Source organism: Schistocerca gregaria, chromosome 2 (genome assembly GCF_023897955.1).
Source record: "Schistocerca gregaria isolate iqSchGreg1 chromosome 2, iqSchGreg1.2, whole genome shotgun sequence".
In the NCBI taxonomy this organism is placed as follows: domain Eukaryota; kingdom Metazoa; phylum Arthropoda; class Insecta; order Orthoptera; family Acrididae; genus Schistocerca; species Schistocerca gregaria.
The window spans coordinates 797,636,581-797,663,537 of NC_064921.1; the positions used below are offsets into that span (position 1 = coordinate 797,636,581).

At 41.3% G+C, this 26,957-nt stretch overlaps 1 protein-coding gene across 1 annotated transcript in view; it reads left to right on the plus strand.

Moving 5' to 3' along the window:
- LOC126335984 (dynein beta chain, ciliary-like) overlaps nt 1–26,957 on the plus strand; it is a 782,187-nt gene that overhangs the window by 362,722 nt on the left and 392,508 nt on the right. Inside the window, exons 24-25 of the mRNA XM_049999461.1 lie at nt 7,515–7,680; nt 10,784–10,907. Of these exons, the coding sequence (XP_049855418.1) occupies nt 7,515–7,680; nt 10,784–10,907 (290 nt within the window). The remainder of the gene's footprint in view (nt 1–7,514; nt 7,681–10,783; nt 10,908–26,957) is intronic.

Here is a 26,957-nt window from a genome sequence, read left to right on the forward strand (position 1 = left end):
GTCCCGTGTTGTATTTTAATGACCTTGTGGACAATATTAGTAGTTACCTCAGACTTTTTGCAGATGATGCAAATATCTACAATGAAATAACAGTCTGAAAAAAGCTCCACAAATATTCAGTCAGACCTTGACAAGATTTCAAAGTGGTGCAATGATTGGCAGCTTGCTTTAAATGTTCAGAAATTTAAAATTGTGCACTTCGCAAAACAAAAATAAAAACAAAATACTACATAGTACACTGTGAATATAATATTAGTAAGTCACAGTTGGAATCTGTAAACGTACAAATGCTTGTATGTAACACTTAATAGTGACATGAAGTGGAATGATCACATAGGCTCAGTCATTGGTAAATCAGGTAGCAGACTTTGGTTTATTGGTAAAATACTAGGAAAATACGATCAGTCTACAAATGTGACTGCTTATAAATCAGTCATGCAACCCATCCTACAGTATCGATCATGTGAGTGGACTCTACCAAATAGGACAAGAGGGGATTTTGAACATATACATATACAGAGAAGGGCAGCATGAATGGTCACACGTTTGTTTGATCAGTGAGAGGGTTTCACAGAGATATTGAAAGAATTGAACTGAAAGACTCTTGAAAATGTTGCAAAACTATCCCAAGAAGGTGTGCTAACGATGTTTCGTGAACTGGCTTTAAATGATCATACTGGGTATAAACTAAAACCCTCTATATGATGCTCCCACAGGGATTGTGGGGATAAGAATAGAATAATTTCAGCAGAAACAGAGGCATTTAAATAGTCATTTTTCCCACAATCCACACGTGGAAGGAATGGAAAAAGTCCTAGTAACTTTTACATCGGAATGTACCATCTGCTATGCACTTCACAGTGCATAGCAGGGGGGGGGGGGGGGGGGGGGGGAATATTCCACCTCCTTTAACATGGTATAGCAGCAAGAAGTAATAAAGATGCTAGAAAATAGTAAGTTCATAGCTGTGCATATTGATGAAAACTTACAAGGTGTACAATTTTGCTTCCACCGTTTTTTCTCGCAACATTTGAGGCTTTAACAAAACAAATTGGTTACACATATATCATTCAAAGTATTTTCCATTGCTGGCCACTACTTTCTCCCATCTTTCGGGCAGTGTACATATTGCGCGTCGAAAAAATTGTTCATCTTTTGAAGCGATCCACAAATCGATCCAATTTGTGACTTCTTCATTAGTTCGGAAGTGTTCGTCAGCCAGGCTATGCGCCATAGATAGTCAGAGGGAGCAATATTTGGAGAATACAAAGTGTGGGGTAGGACTTCCCATTGTAATGTTTCCAAGTACATTTTGACTTCTTTTGCAACGTGGGTTAGAGCGTTGTTGTGCTGCAAAATCACTTTATCGTGCCTCTCGCTGTATTGCAGCCATTTGTCTTTTAATATTCTTCTCAGATACATTAATTGCATTCGATAATGAGCACCTGTGATTGTTTCACTTGGTTTTAACACCTCATAGTACACAATGTTGAGCTAGTCCCACCAAATGTAGAGCAAGATCTTGGAGCCATGAATATTCGGATTTGCTGTTGATGTGGAAGCATGGCCGGGATATCCCCATGATTTTTTGCGTTTAGGGTTATCGTAATGAACTCATTTTTCTTCCCTGGTCACAGTGCGATGCAGAAATCCCTTTCATTTTTGCCTCTGAATCAGCTGTTCACAAACACACAAACACCGTTGAACGTCTCTTTGTTTCAGCTCACACAGGACCCAAGTTCCTTCTTTCTGAATCCTGCCCATGGCCTTGAGACGTTTTGAAATAGCTTGCTGTGTCACTCCCACTAATTGTGCCAATTCTTCCTGAGTTTGACGAGAGTCTTCACTCAGCAATGCTTCCAACTCTGTATCTTCAAAAACATTCTCTCTTCCACCACTATGCCGGTCTACGACATTAAAATTACTGTTCTTGAAGCGTTGAAACCACTCACGACACATTCTTTCACTAACAGTGCCCTTACCATATGTACTTGAGAGAATTCGATGAGACTCAGCCACTGTTTTCTTCACATTGAAACTAAACGGTAACACCTCCTGCAAATGATGATAATTAGGCTCGTAAACTGACATTTTCAATCAAGAACAACTTTATGATGCAGACACAAATCAACTAATATTTGAATGAGGTTGTGTTGACTGAGGTCCAAGCTAACTGCCTGACTTCTGCTATGTTTTTCTTTTGACCACTACTTACCGTTGTCGCCACCTATTGGCGAACGACAGAATCAGAGTTGTGCACCTAGTAAATTGGAACAATGTAATAGACCTGCTAAAATGTTTAGGTGCAGGTACTTTGGCCATAGGAAGAATTGCATCTTTGGGCAACATAGAAGTCAGTAAGTAATGTATTATGCAGATTTTAAATTATTATTGATGTCTTATGAGATAATATTCTGCAATAACTCCTCATCTTGGCAAGATGTATACATTGCACAAAAGAAAATAGAGGTAATTAGAATCATGTATGAGGTTCACATATGTATGTCTCGCAGGTATCTCTTTACGCTGAAGGGAATGTTAACCACAGCCTCACAGTATGTTTATTCTGTTATGAAATTTGTTGTCAGTATTCCATCTAAATTTGAGAGTAACAGAGACCTCCAGAATTAAAACATTAGAAGGAAAAATGCTCTGCATTACCCTTTAATGCACCTAATGTCAGTGTCGCCCTAACCGCCGTCTGCTTCACGTCTGCTGTGCAGCGAGCTAACTTAATTTAAGTATTATCTGTATTTTTCTTACTTGTCACTTCTTCTTCTGCGTGTTTTTGCTTTTAGGAAGCTTTAATAGTAGAGTGCTATTAAGTGTTCCATAGATCTCGTGTTTGTTTTGAATACAGTCAGGGAGAGTCCCTTTAGTCAGCCATAGTGCCAGTAGTGTCAGTGTCGCCCTAACCGCCGTCTGCTTCACGTCTGCTGTGCAGCGAGCTAACTTAATTTAAGTATTATCTGTATTTTTCTTACTTGTCACTTCTTCTTCTGCGTGTTTTTGCTTTTAGGAAGCTTTAATAGTAGAGTGCTATTAAGTGTTCCATAGATCTCGTGTTTGTTTTGAATACAGTCAGAGAGTCCCTTTAGTCAGCCATAGTGCTAGTAGTGCTAGTGTTTGTTTTCAATACCGTCCAGAGACAGGTAGTGCTATTTTCCTTGTTTCTACAAGAAGTGGTTAGCAATCACAGTTTAGTCAATAATCAACCGCCTTTAGTGAATTAGCAGTCTAGTTAAAAGCTGATTAACACTCTATAGTAAATTGATTTCTTAGGATGGCTAGGATGTGTGGCTGCTGTGTACGGGCGCAGGAGGAGCTGGCCACTCTTCGCGAACAGCTGAGCGTGTTGATGGCCGCGGTCAGCCGTCTTCAGGCTGCTGCCTCGGAGTGTAGCGGCAGTGGGGAGTCTGGTGCGTCGCATGGTGCACCCCAGGTGTTAGATGCTTCACCCACTGTCCCTGCTGTCGAGACATCTTCGCGGGTACCGGGCGCGGTTGGACCACCCTCTCCCCAAGGGGAGTGGCGGGTTCAGCGGCGTTCGCGGCGCACGAGGCGGAGGGTCAATGTGGAGGCTGGCCGTGTGGCATCGCCCGCTCTGCCTGTGAGTGGACATGTGGCTGCTCCTTCAGCAAGGTCCAAGCAGGCACACGGGGGGAGGGGTTTATTAGTTATTGGGAGCTCCAACGTTAGGCGGGTGATGGAGCCCCTTAGGGAAATAGCGGAAAGGTCGGGGAAGAAGGCCAGTGTTCACTCTGTCTGCTTGCCGGGGGGTCTCATCCGAGATGTGGAGGAGGCCCTACCGGCGGCGATAGAGAGCACTGGGTGCACCCGACTGCAAATTGTTGCTCATGTCAGCACCAATGACTCTTGCCGTCTGGGTTCAGAGGTCATCCTCAGTTCGTACAGGCGGTTGGCGGAGTTGGTGAAGGTGGAAAGCCTCGCTCGCGGGGTGGAATCAGAGCTAACTATTTGTAGTATCGTTCCGAGAACCGATCGCGGTCCTCTGGTTTGGAGCCGAGTGGAAGGCTTAAACCAGAGGCTCAGACGATTCTGCGGAGAGCTGGGGTGCAAATTTCTCGACCTCCGCTATCGGGTGGAGAAATGTAGGATCCCCCTGAATAGGTCAGGCGTGCACTACACGCCGGAAGCGGCTACGAGGGTAGCGGAGTACGTGTGGAGTGCACATGGGGTTTTTTTAGGTTAGAGAATTCCCTCCCTAGGCCCGACAAGACGCCTCCTGAGACGCGGCAAGGCAGGAGTAGGCAAAATGCAACAAGGAATAACAATATTAATGTGCTAATAGTAAACTGCAGGAGCGTCTATAGAAAGGTCCCAGAACTGCTCTCATTAATAAACGGTCACAACGCCCATATAGTACTAGGAACAGAAAGTTGGCTGAAACCAGATGTAAACAGTAATGAAATCCTAAACTCTGATTGGAATGTATACCGCAGAGATAGGCTGGACAGTGAAGGGGGAGGCGTGTTTATAGCGATAAGAAGTGCAATAGTATCGAAGGAAATTGACGGAGATTCGAATTGTGAAATGATTTGGGTGAAGGTCACGGTTAAAGCAGGCTCAGACATGGTAATTGGATGTCTCTATAGGCCCCCGGGCTCAGCAGCTGTTGTGGCTCAGAACCTGAAGAATAATTTGGAAAATATTTCGAGTAGATTTCCCCACTATGTTATAGTTCTGGGTGGAGATTTTAATTTGCCGGATATAGACTGGGAGACTCAAACGTTCATAACGGGTGGCAGGGACAAAGAATCCAGTGAAATATTTTTAAGTGCTTTATCTCAAAACTACCTTGAGCAGTTAAACAGAAAACCGACTCGTGGGGATAATATATTAGACCTTCTGGTGACAAACAGACCCGAACAATTTGAATCAGTTAATGCAGAACAGGGAATCAGCGATCATAAAGCGGTTACTGCGTCGATGATTTCAGCCGTAAATAGAAATATTAAAAAAGGTAGGAAGACAAAAAGCAGATTACAGAGTACCTGACGGCTCAACACAAAAGTTTTGTCTCAAGTGCAGATAGTGTTGAGGATCAGTGGACAAAGTTCAAAACCATAGTACAATATGCGTTAGATGAGTATGTGCCAAGCAAGATCGTAAGAGATGGAAAAGAGCCACCGTGGTACAACAACCGAGTTAGAAAACTGCTGCGGAAGCAAAGGGAACTTCACAGCAAACATAAACATAGCCAAAGCCTTGCAGACAAACAAAAATTACGTGAAGCGAAATGTAGTGTGAGGAGGGCTATGCGAGAGGCTTTCAATGAATTCGAAAGTAAAGTTCTATGTACTGACTTGGCAGAAAATCCTAAGAAATTTTGGTCCTATGTCAAAGCGGTAGGTGGATCAAAACAAAATGTCCAGACACTCTGTGACCAAAATGGTACTGAAACAGAGGATGACAGACTAAAGGCCGAATTACTAAATGTCTTCTTCCAAAGCTGTTTTACAGAGGAAGACTCCACTGTGCTTCCTTCTCTAGATTGTCGCACAGTTGACAAAATGGTAGATATCGAAGTAGACGACAGAGGGATAGAGAAACAATTAAAATCGCTCAAAAGAGGAAAGGCCGCTGGTCCTGATGGGATACCAGTTTGATTTTACACAGAGTACACGAAGGAACTTGCCCCCCTTCTTGCAGCGGTGTACCGTAGGTCTCTAGAAGAGCAAAGCGTTCCAAAGGATTGGAAAAGGGCACAGGTCATCCCCGTTCTCAAGAAGGGACGTCGAACAGATGTGCAGAACTATAGACCTATATCTCTAACGTCGATCAGTTGTAGAATTTTGGAACACGTATTATGTTCGAGTATAATGTCTTTTCTGGAGACTAGAAATCTACTCTGTAGGAATCAGCATGGGTTTCGAAAAAGACGATCGTGTGAAACCCAGCTCGCGCTATTCGTCCACGAGACTCAGAGGGCCTTAGACATGGGTTCACAGGTAGATGCCGTGTTTCTTGACTTCCGCAAGGCGTTTGACACAGTTCCCCACAGTCGTTTAATGAACAAAGTAAGAGCATACGGACTATCAGATCAATTGTGTGATTGGATTGAGGAGTTCCTAGATAACAGAACGCAGCACGTCATTCTCAATGGAGAGAAGTCTTCCGAAGTAAGAGTGATTTCAGGTGTGCCGCAGGGGAGTGTCATAGGACCGTTGCTATTCACAATATACATAAATGACCTGGTGGATGACATCGGAAGTTCACTGAGGCTTTTTGCAGATGATGCTGTGGTGTATCGAGAGGTTGCAACAATGGAAAATTGTACTGAAATGCAGGAGGATCTGCAGCGAATTGACGCATGGTGCACGGAATGGCAATTGAATCTCAATGTAGCAAAGTGTAATGTGATGCGAATACATAGAAAGATAGGTCCCTTATCATTTAGCTACAAAATAGCAGGTCAGCAACTGGAAGCAGTTAATTCCATAAATTATCTGGGAGTACGCATTAGGAGTGATTTAAAATGGAATGATCATATAAAGTTGATCGTCGGTAAAGCAGATGCCAGACTGAGATTCATTGGAAGAATCCTAAGGAAATGCAATCCGACAACAAAGGAAGTAGGTTACAGTACGCTTGTTCGCCCAATGCTTGAATACTGCTCAGCAGTGTGGGATCCGCACCAGGTAGGGTTGATAGAAGAGATAGAGAAGATCCAACGGAGAGCAGCGCGCTTCGTTACAGGATCATTTAGTAATTGCGAAAGCGTTACGGAGATGATAGATAAACTCCAGTGGAAGACTCTGCAGGAGAGACGCTCAGTAGCTCGGTACGGGCTTTTGTTGAAGTTTTGAGAACATACCTTCACCGAAGAGTCAAGCAGTATATTGCTCCCTCCTACGTATATCTCGCGAAGAGACCATGAGGATAAAATCAGAGAGATTAGAGCCCACACAGAAGCATAGCGACAATCCTTCTTTCCACGTACAATACGAGACTGGAATAGAAGGGAGAACCGATAGAGGTACTCAGGGTACCCTCCGCCACACACCGTCAGGTGGCTTGCGGAGTACGGATGTAGATGTAGATGTAGATGTAGATGTAGATGTAGATGTAACTTGGGCACAGAAAGGGATGAAATATGCAGCTATAAAAGTCTTTGACAATCTACCTATGAGAGAAAATGTCTGACAGATGGCAGACGTGTTTTCAAATATAGATCAAGGATGTTTCTCCATAACGACTCCTTCTGTATCTTAAAGAAGTTCTTGAAGAGAGATAATTAATCATTAAAAAAATCGATTCGTAAATTACCAGCATGTCATGGTATAATCCTTTTTTTTTTTTTTTTTGTATATTTTTTTGAAAGTTGTATGTAAGTGTGCTATGTTTGTTCTGTTGATATATTCCATATCATGATATATTGTGAATTTAATGTGTGAAACACTTAACTAACTCCCAAGTGTCATGTTAAACTTCTAAATGGAATACGATATATTTTACACAGACATACTCATTTACATTGCAAATGATTTTAGGTATGGCTGTGATGATGCATACACTTTAATGGATGTTACACATACCATAATTACAGAAATGGAAGAGCAAATGACAGTGCTCCAGGAACAGGCATCATTATTTGAAGTGACAGTCCCTGAATACAAGCAACTTAGGACATGTTGCAAAGAAATAAAAATGTTAAAGGTGTGTGTGTGGTTTTTATGTTAATCGTAACACATTATCATATATAGAAGTATCACTGATTACTACTCAGAAACATTCATATTTTATTAGATAAGTTAAATCCAGTACATTGCTTTACTGTTGTGCAATATATTTTAAAGTTTGCTGTATATCTTGTACAGTATTATGATAATATCCTGTAAGTATTCCAGATTGCATAGTAAATTTCTAGAAATAGAAAATTGGGAATGACAATGGAATTATAGTGCATGTTCTTTTTATTGCCCATTGTATCTTGAGCAACACGTAGTTCCACTTGGCACCTGTGGAAGGTACATTACTTCACTTGTTTTAGTTGTAAATACTTGTGTCATTTATTATTGTTTTTCTGACATGTTCCACATCTTGGATTACCTCCTCACTACGGATCAGTTGGAATGAAACTAAATGTAATCTAATCTAGTACAATAAAATCTTTGAAAGTCTAATCAATGTAAACTCCAGGTAGAAATATCAACAATGTAGGGACAGATAGATAGCTACTTACTGTAAAGAATATGCATCAAGTTGCAGACAGGCATGATTAAAAGACACTCACATGTAGCTTTCGGCCACAGCCTTTGCCACTAAAGACACACACACACACACACACACACACACACACACACACACCTCACACACACATGACTACCAACTTCAGGATCTCGGACTGGCATTCTGGCCCAAGATGCTGGAATTGGTCATCATGTGTGCATCAGGTGTGCTTGCTTATGCATGGGTGTTGTGTGTGTGTGTGTGTGTGTGTGTGTGTGTGTGTGTGTGTGTGTGTGTGTGTGTGTGTGTGTGTGTGTTAATCGTGCCTGTCAGCAACTTGACGTGTCTTCTCTGTGAAAACTTTGTCACATACCAACACGTTTTTGGATAATGTAGTAGAAATATGGCTCAACTGAGATTTTCTCTGTGGATTTTCTTTCTCTTAGTTTACCTGGGGATAGGACACTAATCGCTAGTTATACGGCAGTCTCGTAAACAAGAAATTCATCTGTGGCAGTTTGTTGTGCGCTGATGACTCGGTTGTCTACAGAAAAATATCAGCACTGGCAGTAGTAAGGAAGTGCACAAAGACTTAGACAAAATTTCTACTTGGTGAAGTCAATATGTGACTGTATCACTCTCTGCACACAATGAGCATTGGATGTTAAAATGGATTAATGAAGTGTGTGGCTCATTTTAAAGTTGGTTGGCTAAATTGGTGAGTAGAAGGAGACCCCGTACCAGTCACTAGGCCCAATTATTGTTGTACTAACTTCCTGATAATTGATTTGATTGCGGGAAAGATATGGCTGGCAAAAAAGAAATGTCTTTAACAAAGTGTGGATACTGTTTGACTAGTAAAAATGTTTATTTTACATTTGCTTAAATACTGTGTGTGCAATGACAGAGGGATTTGTGAACTCATTCAAGAATTTAATAAATTCTGAACATCACATTGCATTTCAGAGTTGAATTCTGTGAATTCTGAAAAATATATGGTAGTAAACCTTTCTTCCAAGTCCATGAAATCTTACAGAAATTTTAAAAGTCCTTAGACCTGTTGCATGAAAACTTGTGAGGAACTTTCAGTGGTGACTGATATTCCACATATCTGCACAGGTCTTGCCTGCGTGAGTTCGCACAACCAATGACCAACAGGATCACTGCCTTTAAAAAGCCACCTGTATGTGGCAGCAGATTAAATCACAAAACCAGTATTAAAGTAAAACCTATTTCCTTATAGACTATGCATTTATATCTGGGATATATTCTGCTGCAAAGTTCTATAACCTGCAGACATCAGGCAGGAAATTAGAAAATTCTTGCTTTTTTACTAAACTTATCAAACAATCCTTGTTGTTAATGTGCTGTGTCCATTATTTCAACAATTTTCGAAATTATAGGAACCAGCAAAGGTTCTGGTTCATCCTCATTTTCACTTTCTTCATTTTTCTCTGTCATCTGTTTCTACAAGACTTCATCAGTTTTCATTGACTGACAGATGGCAACAACTTAATCACATTCAACATCGAAGCTAAGGTAATCAGTGTTTTCTTCTTGCTTCATTATTTGCTCCCATGCAATTTCTTCATTTTCTGCCATGATGTCTTTTGTAAGTATTTGATGAAAGCCAGCCTTCTTAAAACACTTTGAGATTGTACTTTCTTGCATGGAATCCCAGGCACTTCTTACAAAATGCATAGTGTTCAAGATTGTAACTTTTCTCAACATAGCATGAAGACAGGCCAGTGTTTTCTATACAAGCATCTTCCTGTATTTTTGTTTCAGGTCTCTTGTAATGCCTTGGTCAAGTTGCTGAAGGTGATTTGTACAATTGGGAGGAAAAAAAAACACTACATTTGTATTAACATTGTAGGAAGAGACAGATTGTTACTTACTGTAAAGAAGACACATCAAGTTGCAGACAGGCACTATTAAAAGACACCCACATATAGTTTTCAGCCACAGCCTTCGTCAGTAAAAGACACACACACACAAACACCATTCTCTCTCTCTCTCTCTCTCTCTCTCTCTCTCTCTCTCTCTCTCTCTCTCTCTCTCTCTCACACACACACACACACACACACAAGGAACCACACCTCATGCACACATGATCACTAACTCCAAAGTTTCAGCCCAGAATGAAGCATCACATGATCACGTGACATGAAAGCAGCAATCTGGAGAGGGTGGGGAAGGAGGAGGGGAAGGGGAAGGAGAAGGGGAAGGGATAGTAGTGTATGGGAGGGAAGAGGGAACATACATTGTCTGGTGAAGTGTGCAGGGACTAGAGTGACAACAGGCACAGTGTCAGGAGATTTTGAGGGAAGGAGGTGCAGAAAAAAGGAGCAAAAAAGGAGAGGAGTGGGGAAAGACCGGTGGGCGTATTGGCAGAAGGCTGCAAATAAACAAGGTGGGAAATGAGAATGGGGAGGAGATGATAGGACAGAGGGTGTGGAAACTGTCGGGTAGAGGGTGGGGGACAATATGTTACCATACGTTTACATGCAAATGCTATTAAGTTTGATCTTTGTATCATAATTGTTGGTTAGATATTTAAATCTAATTAAAATATTATTCATTCAAACAGACTTTATGGGACTATATATACATTGTGAGGTCATACATAGATGACTGGAAGACTACACCATGGAAGAAAATTGATGTAGAAAACATGGATCAGGAATGCAAAAAGTTTGGCAAAGAAATCCGAGGTGAGTGACATTCTTAGAAAAATTCTTTGTCATGAATTTAAATAATTTGGCTATTTCAAGAGTTATACAGCTTTAACTTACATGTCACCTATTTCTTCACCCCTGTATAAATTTTTAGCAGGTTTCATAGACAGATCAATTGTTTCATGATCATATTTTTAATTTTTGTGTATTTCTGTCTTCTGTTGTCTATTTGTTGTACTTTTCATTCTTTCTTCATAATCACCTGTACAGTAAGTAAACTGTACATGTACTTCACTACAAAGCATTACAAAACAGAGAACTACAAAACATTTCATTGCAGAGCACTACAAAACATTTCACAAAAGATCACTCTTAAAAATTGCTGTGTCCTGCAAATTTGGCTATCTTTATTTTGAACAGTAACTAAAGCTGTTAATACACTGAATTGCAAAACCTAAGGACAGAAGTAACTTTTGCATGATGTGTCACTGCCAAGTAATATAGTTAAACGTAACTTCATACCATACGTAGAACAAACTGCTAAATGTAACTGAAAGAAATATCGAATAAGACAAACAGAAATGACACTTTTATACAAAGACAATAATCATACTGAAATCACTGTGACTTATGGTGGTCCCTTTGACATTGTAAAGGGTTCAGACATGGTTTTTAATAGGGTGTGTGATCATGGACAGCAATGCTTGCTCTGTAACATTCTGCCATACTGTCCACAGGGATGGTAAGGGTTTTTGTAGTAGGGTGTTCCATTCCTCCACCAGCCTAGTCGACAACTACTTGGTGATGGTTGTTGCTACATATGGATGAGCTACAATATGTCTCCCCAATGCATACCTCATGTGCTTGGTGGGATTTAAGTTGGGGAGAATGGACAGGCCATTACATTTGACAAGTATCCTCTCATTCCAAGAATTCCTCTACCTGTAATGCTCAATGTGGTTGCACATTTTCATCCATAAAAATAAAATCATAACCTAATGAAAGCCTGAAAAGAAACAAATGGGGAAGGAGTATTGTGTCACAATAACATTGACCAGTGAGTATCATGTACAAATATTTGGAGGTCAGTATGCCCATGCAGCTTACACCTCCCCACACCTTAACACCTGAACCACCAAAACGATCATGTTTGACAATGCTGGGTATTCCCTCATATTACTAGGGGTACCATGTGATGCACCCAAGAACAATGTCGAACATGATCATTCTGGTGGTCCAGGTGGTTTGTTGTGATGAGTCATGATGTTGCATCGGTATACTGGCCTCCACATCTTTGAAAATGGTACTCTTACTAGTCAACATTGTTTTGACACTTTACTCCTTCCCAATTTTTGCTTTTCATGGGTTCATTCAGCAATGACCTAACTTTCATGGGTCAACATTGTTTTGACACTTTACTCCTTCCCAATTTTTGCCTTTTCATGAGTTCATTCAGCAATGACCTAATTTTTATGGGTTATATTTCACCACCATATTCAACAGTGCAGGTGGAGGAGCTCTTTAAATGAGAGGATGTTTGGCAAATTGACTCCTCTGCCCATTCTCCTGACTTAAATCCCATCAAGCATGTGTGGGAAGCAGTTGGGAGATGAGCAGCATGTCCAGATGCACCAACAACCATCCAGCAGTTGTCTACCATACTGGTGAAGGACTGAAACTCCTAAAACAGAAACTTCCTACCAATCTTGCGGCCAGAATGGGAGCATATTGCCAAGAACGCATTTCCATCTGTGGTGATAACATACCCTGTTGAGAGCCGTGTCCTGTCTCTTGTAGTAACTTCAATGTAATTGTTGTCTTTGAATAAAAGTGTCATTTCTTTTCATCTCATTGCATATTTCTTTCAGTTACTTTCTATACTATAGTATAGAAGTTCTTTCTTTGTATGGTCCAAGTTTCATTGAGCTACTTATTTGCAGTGACACATGATGCGAAAATTACTTTCATCCTTAAGTCTTGCACAGCAACATATATTGTTATTACTTTTCCCGTTTTTGTGGATTGCCATAGAAGATAATAGTCAACAAACGTGAATGACGTAAGAATAATATACAGTTGTATCCTGAATGAAATAGGGAAGAAAACTTTGATCAAATAGTAATTGAAACTTTGAATTTTTTTTCAGTAGATTATCCTGTTGCCTTTTTCTGGATATTCTTAGCCACCACCACTTCCTTTACCTCTCTTCCTGTAACTGATGCCTACTATCCACTCAAACTAACCATGTTACTTATTTTCAAATTTGTTTATGGAAATAGTCTAACTCTTTTTGCTATGGTGGTAAGAAGCCAACTATTTTCCATTTCCATTTTGCTTGAATTGGTTACAATCTCCTGTACAACCGTACATGAAATTAATGTGAAACCATTTTGAAAAGCATTTTACACATGAAACTTCAGTATTTCTGGTGTATGAAACCTTTAGACAATTTAAGAGAATTCAACCCGATAACATCTTTGACAACCATCAGTATTTTGACCAGTGAACACTCTGGCATTTTCAAGGTACAAATGCAATGTCAGAGCACTGGATAAGGAAATATAAGACCTCGGTAGGTGGGGCTATGTCGAACAAGAACCGCACTAGACATATGCAGATAGACATCTCACACACCTAAACAAGTAATGCCACCCACACAACCAAATGTGACCAATTTTTTACACACAGAACATGGTGTTAATAGGATCCCAACTCCCACTGATGTGTTTCTTGAGGCTGAAACTTAAACCATCCAAGTCAGCATGAAGGTGTCTGCATACCTTGGTTAATAGGACCCATACCATCTCAGACCCTGGTAGTTTGTCAGATGAATTAGCACACCTTGAAATCAACTTTTGGTAGACAGGTTATAGTGAAAGACAAGGCAGACATGCTGCTCAGTCAATAACTCAGGAATCAAGTGAATGATGAAAATAATGAAGTGGCAACTAAATCTATGACCTTTCTGCCTTAAGCAGTTAAAATCTCCAACAGATTTGGTCACATTCTGTATAAACATAATGTGAAGTGTGTTTTTTGACCACCATCTAAGATTAATGTCTTTTTAGGGCCTGTAAAGCATGATCTAGGTTTGTGTAAGGCAGGAGTTTACATCTACATCACTACTCTGTAATTCACAGTTGAGTGATTTGCAGGTGCTTCATTAAACCACCTTCAGATTACTGGTCTACTGTTCCACACTTGAATAGTACACGGGACAAATGAACACTTAAATCTTCTATGCTAGCGGTGATTTCTCTATTTCATTGTGATAATCATTTGCCTCTCTGTAAGTGAGCACCAATAAAATATTTACACACTTGGAGGAGAAAGTTGGTGATTGAAATCTGGTGAAGAGATCTGACTTCAATGGAAAATGCCAGTGTTAGTGATTGCCACCCCAACTCATGTATCAGACCCATTTTGCTCTTTCCCTTATTTCATGATAATACAAAATGATCAGCCATTGTATTAACTTTGCTGTCCTCTGTAAACGAGCTGCCATTCTATGAACTTTGGTGTCCTCTGTCAACCGTATCTTGTCCCGTACCATACAGCAATACACCACAAGAGGATGGACAAGCATAATGTAGGCAGTGTCTTTAGTACATTTCTTGCATCTTCTAAGTGTTCTGCCAATAAAACACAGATTGTTTCACATACCCCACAACATTCTCTGCTTGATCATTTCAAGTTTAAGGTGTTTGTGATTTGAATCCCTAGATATTCAGTTGAATTGACAGCCTTTAGATTTCTGTGTCAGAAACTTAAAGGATCCTTTTTGGGTAGTCAGGTGGATGACCTCACTCGTTTCATTATTTAGAGGCAATTGGCACTTTTTGGACCCTACAGATATTTTGATGAATTCATTTTGCAGTTGAAGTTTGGATCTTTTGATGATTTTACTAGTTGGTATATGACAGTATTATGTGCAAACAGTCTAAGAGGGTTGCTCAGATGCTTCCTAAATCGTTTTTGTAGATCAGGAACAGCAGAGTGCCTGTAACACTTATTTGGAGAATGCTAGATATCACTTTGCTTTACTTGATGACTTAAAAAGTTACTATGAACTGCAACCTTTCTGAAAAGAAGTCATGAATCCAGTTGCACAGCTGAGACAATACTTCATATGCACACAATTTGGTTAGAAATCACTTGTGAGGAGCAGTGTTAAAATCCATACAAAATGTAGAAAAATAGAATAAATCTGATTCTCTGTTGATAGCTTTCGTTACTTTGTTTGAATAAAGAAACAGTTATATTTCACAAGAATGAGATTTTCTGAAACCGTACTGACTACAGATTGGACTGCAGCCAACAATACACTGCTATATCAGGGGTGGCCTGCTGATACAAAAAGAACAGCTGCTATAATGCTGAACAATTACTAAACTGCCAGGTCAGGTGAGGGACCAGTGTTGTAGTAACACTGGCACGACAAAAAGACAGAACCATTGTAGTGTGGTGTCCTGATAATTCCATGCCCGAGCCATAGGCTGTGTTGGGGCTATGTGATGGGAATCGGTGCCTTGGAAAAATTTGTGCACATCAACCCCATATAGACACCCCTGACTTTTAAATAAATGCATGAAGTCTGGGAGCTGCAAACTTCAAGGAGAGGTCCACGTCAGAATATGAGTTGATATGAATTTACAAGCTGCCATCATGAGATATGGCTCCACTACCTGCAGGCCTTCTGCTGACTTACCAGAGTCTGATATTGTGGACTTAGCACCTTCCAGCCCGTAGGCAACGTCCTGGTATACTTCCAGTCACTGCGAGCCTCCTACCTTGGAGGACTGCTGTTCAAAACTGGGGCAGTGCAGCCACCCAACCACCTTCTCTTGTGCCAGTATACCATCGCTGTCTACCTCCACTTGCAAGGTCGAGGTCTACTGCTGAGAGCTGTCTTCCTTGTGGGACCCACAGTGGAATCTGATGCCAATTGGTGAACCCTGTGTGGTGGCCTAGCTCACCACACTTAACTTATGTCACATTCTTGCTGAATTGCTCGCATCACCATTTCCATAGGTGAGTGACAGAGCAAGCTTCCCGATACCACGGGCTACCTGCTTACCTCATTGCCTCCACATCCATTGTCTTCAACAGACATCTTGGAGAGCATTACCACCACAGAGTGTCATTATGATTGTTGTAGTGTATTCACTAATAAAATCTATGTTTCTTTAGTGATGTTTTCTTGTTGAGACATTAAGCAGCTGACAGGCCATTACAAGTGGTGTCAGACGCAGTATTGATGTCTGTAGCTGAATCCAGGCCCACATGTCTAACTACAATTTGCAGCATCAAAATTCAGTGGGATTATTATCTGAGTGATTCCTGCAAGTATCATGTTGATTCACTGCATCTTCTACCAGGTTTTTAATTGTGTTTACATTCACAAAGGGCGGAAAGTAAACTCCGACAGTGTTCTGAGGATGTGGAAATACAGTGCCAGGGGTGTGGAGGAGGGGGTGGGGGAGGGAGGGAATAGATAAATTGCAACACCGAGAAGGAGTTGTGTGGCATAATGAAAGTTTTTAGGATGTTTCTAGGTCTAAAAAATAATTTCTATTCAGATTTCATGCCAGTCACGTAGCGTAACGCTAGTAGGACAACTGTGGGGATGAAAATCAGGTTTGCCTAAAATACATGCTATAATGGTCATGAGCATTAGATACGTTTGAGATTGAACATGGTGAGTTGATGTTATTCAAGAATGCCCTTAAGGCAACAAAGATGCCATTTATCAACACCTCACTGATTCTGAACAAGGTTGTGTAATATCACTACAATTAGCTGGATGTTCCTACTGCAGTATTTCAGAAAGACTTGGCAGGAATGTAGCCACTGTACATGATCACTGGCAGCAGTGGTCATGAGAATGTTAACTAATTAATTAATTTATTTAGTCCATCAAATTCTACATGTAACAATATTCTGAGAAGGAAAGTTGCTACTCACCACATAGAGGAGATACTGACTCGCAGATAGGCACAACAAAAAGATTTTCACACTTAAAGCGTGTGGCCAATGGACTACCCTCTTGCTGAACATGCTGCCAAACATGATATTCTTAATTTCAATTACTATCTCACAGCCTGTACCATATGGATCCTTCCCACCAACACCAGCTTTTCGGAATTGTGGAGGTGGAGCTTTCCCTGCAATACATCCTATGTTCCCGTAACCCTACTGGCCTCAAACTTCTTTGTCTGTCACAGTCTTCTCCCATCCAGCCCCTTCCCTGATCCCATTCCAGAATTACACAACCGTCATTCCACCGCCACACCCAGTCTTTTTTATTTATTTTATTTTTCTACTTATTTGTCTCTATTTCTTTTCCACTACTCCCTCCCCCCTCCCCACCTCTCCCCTGCCCACCGCCCAACCTGCAGCATTTCACTGTCCACCATCCCCACCATACTGTCCCTCCCCCTCTCTGCCCCAGCCTCCTCCTTTCCTCCACCCAGTCACCACTCCCATTATGCACTTGTTCTGCTGCTCGCAGTGTGGTTTGAGTTGCCTGAGACTGCAGTCGTGTGTGAGAGTTGCATTTCTGTGAGTGTGAGTGTGCACATATGTGTGTCTATTGTTGACAAAGGCCATTGGTTGAAAGCTTTAAGTGTGGAAATCTTTTTGTTGTGCCTACCTGCGACTTAGCATCTCTGCTATATGATGAGTAGCAACTTTCCTTCTCAGAATATTGTGTCAGTACATCCTGGATTTTCCATTGTTTCATTTTTTCGTGATGGCTTTTCTTTGATCCTAACCCGCTGCTTTTCTCCCTTCTTACTATTTTTTTTTACATCACTATACTCAATGTTCATCCTCTTTCTCTTCTTTTGTATATTTCTCTTGTCGCCTTACAAACTGCACTGCATGCTCTTTATAATTGATCACTCTCTCTGTACCACTTCACATATTTTTGCATATTTATTCCCACATGTTTCCAGCACCATACAATATTGTATCTCATCCCACAAACCCTCTCCACCCCCGACACTTTCTCCATTCTATCCCAGTTCGCACCCAATAATTCCGCCATCCAGTCGCATCTGCCATCCCCCTTCTTCACTCTTATCCACACTCAGACCTGCAAACCACATTTTGGCGAGTTTTTGTGTTTCACTATCGTTGACTCCCTCAGATTTCGTCTTGATTCCCCCTTTTGCATTCATTTCACCCTTTTTGTATATTTTCACATGTATTTGGGTCTATTTTTGCAAAATGTTTTGGAAGTTATTTTTCGCATTTTTCCACCAACATGGATCCTTGCTCCTTCCATTTGCGTCAATACAGAAAAGTCTCGTTATCCCTAACCAGATCCCAGTCCCACATACTGTTCCTCCATTGTTGTTTGGCTCATGGAATCCCCCCTAATGGCCTTACCATCAAATTACCCACCTCTGGCTGCCACCCCTCCTTCCACAATGACCTCCACCTGTAAAAATTCTGCCAATCCTTAGCCCTGACCAACATAGTCCTGCAAAATGAATCAACCAATCCCAAACCTCCTTTCTGTACCTTCTCTCCATCCGCAAGATTCTCCTGCTATGCATAGAAGCATAAGCCCCACAGAAATATCAGTCCTTTCCAATGACCTCACCTTTTATCCCACTCCCAAATTCAATCATGCAGTACTTGTTATGATGTCCTCTCCTTCTCCTGTTCCCTGCAGTGGAAACACTTTTTGGCCTCCAACCTGACCAATCAGACTCAACCAAACACCAATATTGAACCTTGCCTAACTCAGTTCACTCCTCCATCCAACAGAGATCCATCCACACTGCCCCTAACCACCTCCGGTTAACTTTCCAGATTTTCTCAACCTCAAAGCTTGCCTCACCATCATTCCCCAAATCCCTCAACATGCAAACTAACCTTACATCTGCAGAAAGAACTGCAGTCCACCATCTAAAAACTGATCCCGACATTATAATCCTACCTGCAGACAGAGGCTCCACCACTGTTGTTCTGAACCGCAGGGATTACCTGGTGGGAGACTCCGCCAGCTGTCAGACACTTCCACCTACAAACTTTGCTACAGTGACCCCATTCCAGTAATCCAGCAGGATCTCCTGTCAGTACTCAAATCCTTAGGCCCACCCCAGAACCTCTCCCTGGAATCCATCTCGCTACTCAACCCTACCACTCCCTGCACTTCTACCTTGTACATGCTTCCAAAAGTCCATAAACCTAACCACCCAGGGTGCCCCATTGTGGCCAGTACTGTGCCCCCACTGACAGAATCTCTGCTGTTGTAGACCAACACCTTCAACATATTACCCGGAACCTACCCTCCTATTTAAAAGATAACTGACTCTCCACATTTCCTGTCCCTTTACCCCTGCTCGTCACTATTGATGCCACCTCCCTGTACACTAACATTCCTAATGCTCTTGGCCTTACCACTATTGAACACTACCTTTCCCAACGCCTGATGGATTCCAGACCAACCACCTCCTTCCTAGTCACCATGATCGACTATATCCTGACCCACAATTGCTGCTCCTTTGAAGGCATTACCTACAAACAAATCTGGGGTACGGCTATGAGTGCTCGCATGGCACCATCCTATGCCAACCTTTTCATGGCCCATCTGGAGGAATCCTTCTGAAACATCCAGAATCCTTAACCCCTCACCTGGTTCAGATTCATTGATGACATTTTTGCTATCTTGATCGAAGGTGAGTACACCCTATACACATTCCTCCAGAACCTCAACAACTTCTCCCCCATTTGCTTCACCTGGTCCTACTCAACCCAACAAGCCACCTTCCTAGATGTTGACCTCCACCTCGAAGATGCCTACATCCGTACCCCCGCCCATATCAAACGTACCAACCACCAGCAATACCTACACTTCGACAGCTGCCACCCATTCCATACCAAGACGTCATTTCTGCCTAGACACCCATGGTTGTTGCATTTGCAGTGACGGGCATTCCCTCTCAAAATATGCCGTGGGTCTCACTGAAGCCTTCACGAACCGTAGTTATCCTCCCAACCTTGTACAAAAACAAATCTCCTGTGCCTTATCTTTCCAGTCTCCTACCACTTCCCAAAGCCCCACCGTCTGGCCACAGAGGAGCATTCCCCTCCTAACTGAGTACCACCCAGGACTGGAGCAACTGAATTATATTCTCCTCCAGGGTATTCTACCGTCCACCGAACCTACACAATATACTCGCCCATCTCTACACAACCCCTGCTCCCAATCCTTTACCTCAAGGCTCAAACCCCTGTAATAGACCTAGTTGCAAGACCTGTCCCACACGTCCTCCCACCACCACCTACTCCAGTCCACTCACTAACATCACCCATCTCATCAAAGGCAGGGCTACCTGTGAAACCAGTCATGTGGTCTACAAGTTAAGCTGCAACCACTGTGCTGCACTCTATGTAGGCATGACAACCAACAATCTGTCTGTCTGCATGAATGGCCACTGACAAACTGTGGCCAAGAAACAAGTGGACCACCCTGTTGCTGAACGTGCTGCCAAATATGATATCCTTCATTTCAATGACTGCTTCAAAGCCTGTGCCATATGGATCATTCCCACCAACACCAGCATTTATGAATTGTGCAGGCGGGAACTTCCCCTGCAATACATCCTACGTTTCCATAATCCTACTGGCCTCAACCTTCGTTAGTTGCTCTCCTCACCCGTCCAGCCCCTTCCCTGCTCCCATTGCACCACCACACCCAGTCTTTTTTTATTTATTTTATTTTTTATTTTCTATTAATTTCTCTCTATTTTTTTTTTTTTCGCTACCTTCTAGCCCCACCTCTCCCCTGCCTGCTGCCCAACCTGCAGCACTTCACTGTCCTCCGTCCCAAACATACTATCCTTCCCCCTCCCCACCCAGCCTCTTCCTGTCCCCCACCCAGTCGTCCCTTCCATCACGCACTGGTGCTGCTGCTCACAGTGTGGTTTAAGTTGCCTGAGACGGCAGTCGTGTGTGTGAGTTGCATTTGCATGTGTGTGTGTGTGTGTGTGTGTGTGTGTGTGTGTGTGTGTGTTGTTGACAAAGGCCATTGGCCAAAAGCTTTAAGTGTGCAAATCTTTTTGTTGTGCCTATCTGTGACTCAGCATTTCCACTATATGGTGAGTAGCAAATTTCCTTCTCAGAATATTGTTACGTTACATCCTGGATTTTCCATTGTTTCAAATTCTACATGTACAAGATATATAAGCATATTGGACAAACTTAAAATTTTTAGAACAAAATTTCAATTCTTTATATGTGACACAAATTTTAATGCATAAATTATACATCACTGCTGAACAGATTAGCTAATGTGTGAACTACACTAATAACTGAGCACAGACAGCTCATCAGATTGGATCACAGTTAAGAAACTTAGTCGACTGTACATGAATAATTCTAAAAATTAAAAATAAAATGCAAAAATACAACAGCACATTCAAATCAATTATATACTATTAAAAATACATACTATGGTACAGCCACATTGTAGACTAAGAGCACAAGAACGCTTAGGAGAAATTCAATTGTAGATATTCATCAGCTAAATAAGAAAAATGCTTGAGTAAGATACTTTTTACTTTGTTCCTAAATACATTTCTATTTTCCTAATTGATGGTGGTAGTTCGTTGTCAACCACACTGTCCATATTTCTAACACCAAGCAAACTTTTGGTCAGTCTTTGAATATTTACCTGAATTTCTACACTAGTACAAGTATTATGGTAATGAATAGATTTATTTGTCTGAAACAAATGCAAATTCTTATTAACAAAAGTTACAGTTTCAAATATATAAATCAAGGGAACAGGTAGTATTTTCAATTCTGTGAAAAGAGGCTTAGAGGACGTATGTGGAGACACCTGTTTCATTATTTTCAAGAGACTCTTTTGCATCACAAAAATTTTTCCAACATTGACCCCCAAAACAGGATACCATACGAGAGAACTGAGTTTACTAAAGCAAAATAAACTGTTTTTAGTGTGGAGATATCACAGGACTAACTAAGAATACGAAAGAAAAGCATAGCATAGACTACTCAGTTTTCTGAGTAGTTTTTCTCTGAATATTCCACTGTAAGTTATTGTCTATCCACACACCAAGAAATTTGAACTCATTGACTGGCTGTATTGATTCATTGTCAATTAGTGTGGGTTCCATGTAGGCAGGATGATTTCTGCAGACACCTCAGTTGACCGTTGTTTCGTTGGACAGAACTCAAATGCCACCTTTTTTTGGGAATTTAATCACCTGCCTCCTGTTACAGATGTTTGACTGAAATCATGTATTGCAAGTTCCTCTGATGCCAAGAATTCTAGTTTTTCAAGCAAGAGTGAGTGATTGACTAAGTCGAAGGCTTTAGTCAGGTCTACAAGAAGACCAGAGACAGAATGTTTATCATTAAAAGCACTTATAACTTGATCAATAAAAGTAAATAAAGCTTCGTTTATAGACCTGTTCTTGTGAAAACCAAACTGTTGTTCTCTGTGTAGGTATTATTTATCAAGGAATGAAATTGCATGGGAATACGTCAGTTTTCCTAGGATCTTCAATATGGCAGAAAGAATAGAGTGTGGTCAATAATTGTTGACTTCATTTATGTCTTCTTTCTTAAACAAAGGAATAAGTTCAGTAGATTTGAAAATACCTGGGGGACAGCTTGTAATAAGGGAACAGTTAATTACATCACAAAGTGGAATTACAGTATCTAGAGCAATAGTTTTTAACAAAAAGTCAGACATGTCATCAAAACAGTATGAATATGAGTTGCTACTTCTACTGACAATTTTCAGCATTTCATCTTGAGTTACTATTACAATGATTTGCCGGATTTTATAAACTCAGTGGGAAGAGACAATTCAGGTTAAATAATCTGTGATGCAAGATTAGAAACAGTACTTGAGAAATGCTTTATAAAAATTTCACTTATCTCCTTTGTATCTCATATTTTACTTCCATTGTTTATTAGATGAACTCGACCTTCTTTAAAACCTGTAGTTCGAAGGGCACCTTTAAGAACATCCCAAGTTGCCTTAATTATGTTCTTAGAGTTTTTATATAATTTTACTTGCCATTTTCATCGCTGTACTTATAACTTGCCTAAGTACTTACGAAATATAAGTACAGTCCCAAGAAGACGGGCTATGTGGCACTACTGAGATGGAAGACTATTGTGTTTTTGTATGGCTCTGGTGTGTTGTACTGCATCTGCAGCAGGAATTTGACCAGCAATTGGCACTACAGTGACACAACGAACTGTTACAAATTGGTTACTTCCAGGACAACTCTGAGCCAGATGTCATGTAGCGTGCATTCCACTGACCGTAAACGACCGCCATTTGCAACTTCAGTGGTGTCAGATGAGAGTTCATTGGAGGGCAAGGTGGAGCTCTGTTGTGTTTTCTGATGAAAAATGGTTGTGCCCCAGTGCCAGTGATGACCATGTGATGGTTAAAAAGAGGCCAGGTGAGGGCCTGCTACCAACCTGTCTGTGAGCTAGACACTGTGCATCTACACCTGGACTTATGGTCTGGGGTGTGATTTTATCCCACACACCCTGACTGCAAATCTGTGTGCCAGTTTGGTGATTCAACCTGTTGTGCTGCCATTCATGAACAGTACTCCAGAGGTGTTTTCCAACAGGGTAATGCTCGTCTATGTACCACCGTTTTTACACAATGTGCTCTACAGAGTGTTGACATGTTGCCTTTGCCCTGTTCAATCACCAGATCTGTCACCAATGGAGAACGTTGGGACATCATCAGATGACAACTTAAGTGTCATCCACAAGCAGCATTAACTGTCCATGTATTGATTGACCAAGTGCAATAGGCGAGGAACTTCATCCCACTTCCGGCACCTGTACAACACAATACATGCACATTTGCATGCTTGCGTTCAACATTCTGACAGTTACATTGCTTATTGATGTATCAGCATTTCACATTTGCAATGGCTTATCTCGTGCATACATTAAACAGTGATCTTATAATGTTAATCACACAAATATGTTACTTAGAGAAATGTATTCCCAAAATTTGATTACTCTACCTTTATTATTTCTTGATGTTTTTTTCCCATCAGTCTATGACTGTTAGTTTTTGCTTGGCTTGTATGGGCAGTATGTCTTATCATGAGCAAGAGGTATGCCTCATTATCCTTTAAGTATATAATGTGTTAACTATCTGTAGAGCTTCAGGAGGTGAAAATAAATTTTGTCAAGATATAGTGATAGTGTTATATTTAAGTGTCCTTCCATTCATTTGATTTTGTTTCTGTTGCTGTTTTGTTGCCTTTATTGAATAGTCTCCACAATGTCAGAGCCTGAGGCACAGCGTGTTTTTGAGAGGAAAGCAATTAGATCCTTGTGAGAGAGTGCAGTTTATTAAGGGCAGTTTATTTAATTCTGAGCTGGCTCATTGTTTTCATTGTGTGAATTGGTAATTATGAGCAGCCACTCAAGCAGACAAGTTAAGTTACATTAAGAAGTGTTGTGATAGTATTATGTTGAAGTGTCCTTGTTGTTTGTGTTTTGTTTGCTCGATATAGGGTTAATCATGTCATTATAGATAACATAGGGGGTTATCCTGTGGGAGACGTGAATTTTAACAGCTGAATTAGGTGAATTGTGAGCAGACAGTGCAAATATGTGAAAGGAAATAGAGTTTATGTGCACAGACCAGTCGGATATAATGAAGAAAATAAATGTTCATGAGAAGAACACAGCTTTGTACAGTTGAGCTACTCCAGAGCATGCAGAAAAGAGGCAGAAAGAATTTGGTATGTAGTTGGCTAAATATGAGCACCGGTATGTTTCTCTGGCAAAAAGGAACCTGAGGCTTTTGGAGAGGCTGGAGAGAAGGGAATGCAGTAACAGCTTGGAAGAAGCAGAAAGTAAGGAGAAAGTAGTTGATAGCAAATTTTGGTTGATGTGCAGAGCACTGACATTGTACAATTTGTGGGGAATAATTTAGAATTATCTTCTCCAATCTCTTGTGAAAATGCGAAGTCAAGGCCATCTGTAGTGCTGGATGAGGTGAGTGTGTGCTGAATGAGTGCATGAGTGGCTACTTACTGATTTAGATGTCAAATCGTAGTACCTATGTTGTTGGGTGGTAACAGTTGCTGTTTTGAGGCCATAGAGCCTGGGCCATATGTAAAAGTAAGTAATTGTGCTGATGAATTTTGTGTTTTGCAGAGAGGAACTACAGTTCATAATTTTTTGCTGATACTGTGGAGGATGCACAGGGAGCTACGCATAATGATAATTGTGTTGTCAGTGTGTCAGCGTAGTCAACGTGTCAGTGTATTTTCGGGGTGCCTTTTCTGGGAAGACATAAGGGAGACTTCTGTTGCATGGACAAAATTCAGAGAGATGTTCCCAAGTTACAAGTTAGTTTTTGCATGGCTTTTATGGGCAGTATGTCTTATCATGAGCAAGAGGTATGCCTGGATAGATGAAAAGAAGTGCTGAATGTAAGACATGAGTTAAATAGTTCCAGTTGCTGTGAAAAGGGAATTTATAAGACAAAGAGTTTTCTGATATTATTGTTAGTTTGTTGCCTGATGGTTTAGTTCAGTAATATTTATTAGGGAAAAGTAAGGTAAGTTTAATGAACTTACAGATGCATGAGATAGGCTGGATTACAAGTCACTAATAAGGAATAGTTAAGTGAAATTTAATGTAGATACAAGGAATTTACTGAGTGAATCTAAGGGGAAAGCTGACTGTGCTGTACACAATTACCAGTTTGTAGGATGTGTGTCAAGATTTTGCAGAATTACCATGCGCTGAGATCTGGATCCACCGTAGAGAGATGGGATGTATCATCACAACTTTATTATTATTATTATTATTATTATTATTATTATTATTCTGATGACCGACGACACTGCCATGGATAGAGCAAGAGCCCATGGAAGTGGGTCAGACCGGAGTTGAACAAATGCTGTTACATCAGGGGCAGCCTGATTGTACAACAAGAACTGCCACTATTACACCCTGCAGTTGCCACATCACCAGGCCTAGTGAGGGACCAGCATTGTAATTATAACACAGCAGACAGATGGAGCCACTGCAGCATGATTACTTCATGCCCCAGCTGTAGGCTCTATTTGGGCTAGCCATTGGGAGTCAATGCCATGACAAAGCAATTACCCCTCATTTTTAGATAGATGCATGCAGTCTGACAACCATAAGCTTGAGAAAAGGTCCACACCAGCCTACATGTCAACATGGATGAGAGGCTTGCCTTCCACTAACTGCAGGTCTACTGCTGACTTCGAGTCTGATGTGGACTCTGCACCTTCCAGCCCGTAGGCCACCTGTGGGCCTGCTTCCAGTCACTGCCAGCCTCCTGTCAAGAAGGGCTACTGTTCGAGATCGGGACAGTGCAGCGGTCCAACCACTTTCTCATTTGCAAGCATGCTGTCACTGTTTGCCTCTGCTTGCAAGTGTGGGCATTACTGCTAAGAGCTGCCCTGCTCTGTAGGGTCCATTTCAGGACCAGCACCTTCTGTTTCGTCCTGCCCTGAGTTTTGAAGCTGCATCCAGTCACTGCATCTGCTGTTCTATCTACCATACGCACCTTGTGTCAGCATTTCAATGGAGTTATTTCCCCTGGAGAGTGATACAGGTGACTTCTAGGAACTTGAACTTGAACCTCTTTTGTTTTTATATCCTCTATGATTACCAATTTATATAGGCATGTCAGCTCCCTAAACACATACATACACAAGTTCTCCTTCATGACAAAGTGCTTGCTTTAAGCACTTAGTCCCATTATTGTCATCAGTATCTGCCCAGTGTTTAGCTTGTGAAGAATGCGCATGCAGCTCGACGTCTGTTACCGTTCCTACTCGGTTTCACATGTTTCATACGAAGTCAGAGCACCCGTGTCATATGACCACATAATCTTTACTGCACGAATTCGTGAAGCTCATTTTCAGCGGTGTGATCCTTTGTGAAATCTTTTATGTGGTGACAACTGGTTGCCATATCAGCAGCCCAAGGAAAGTATTTCACCTCGTCGCTCACACTTATTCAGTGGGGATGCCAGCGATGCATCCAAAAACATCCGCCAACAGGGTAAGT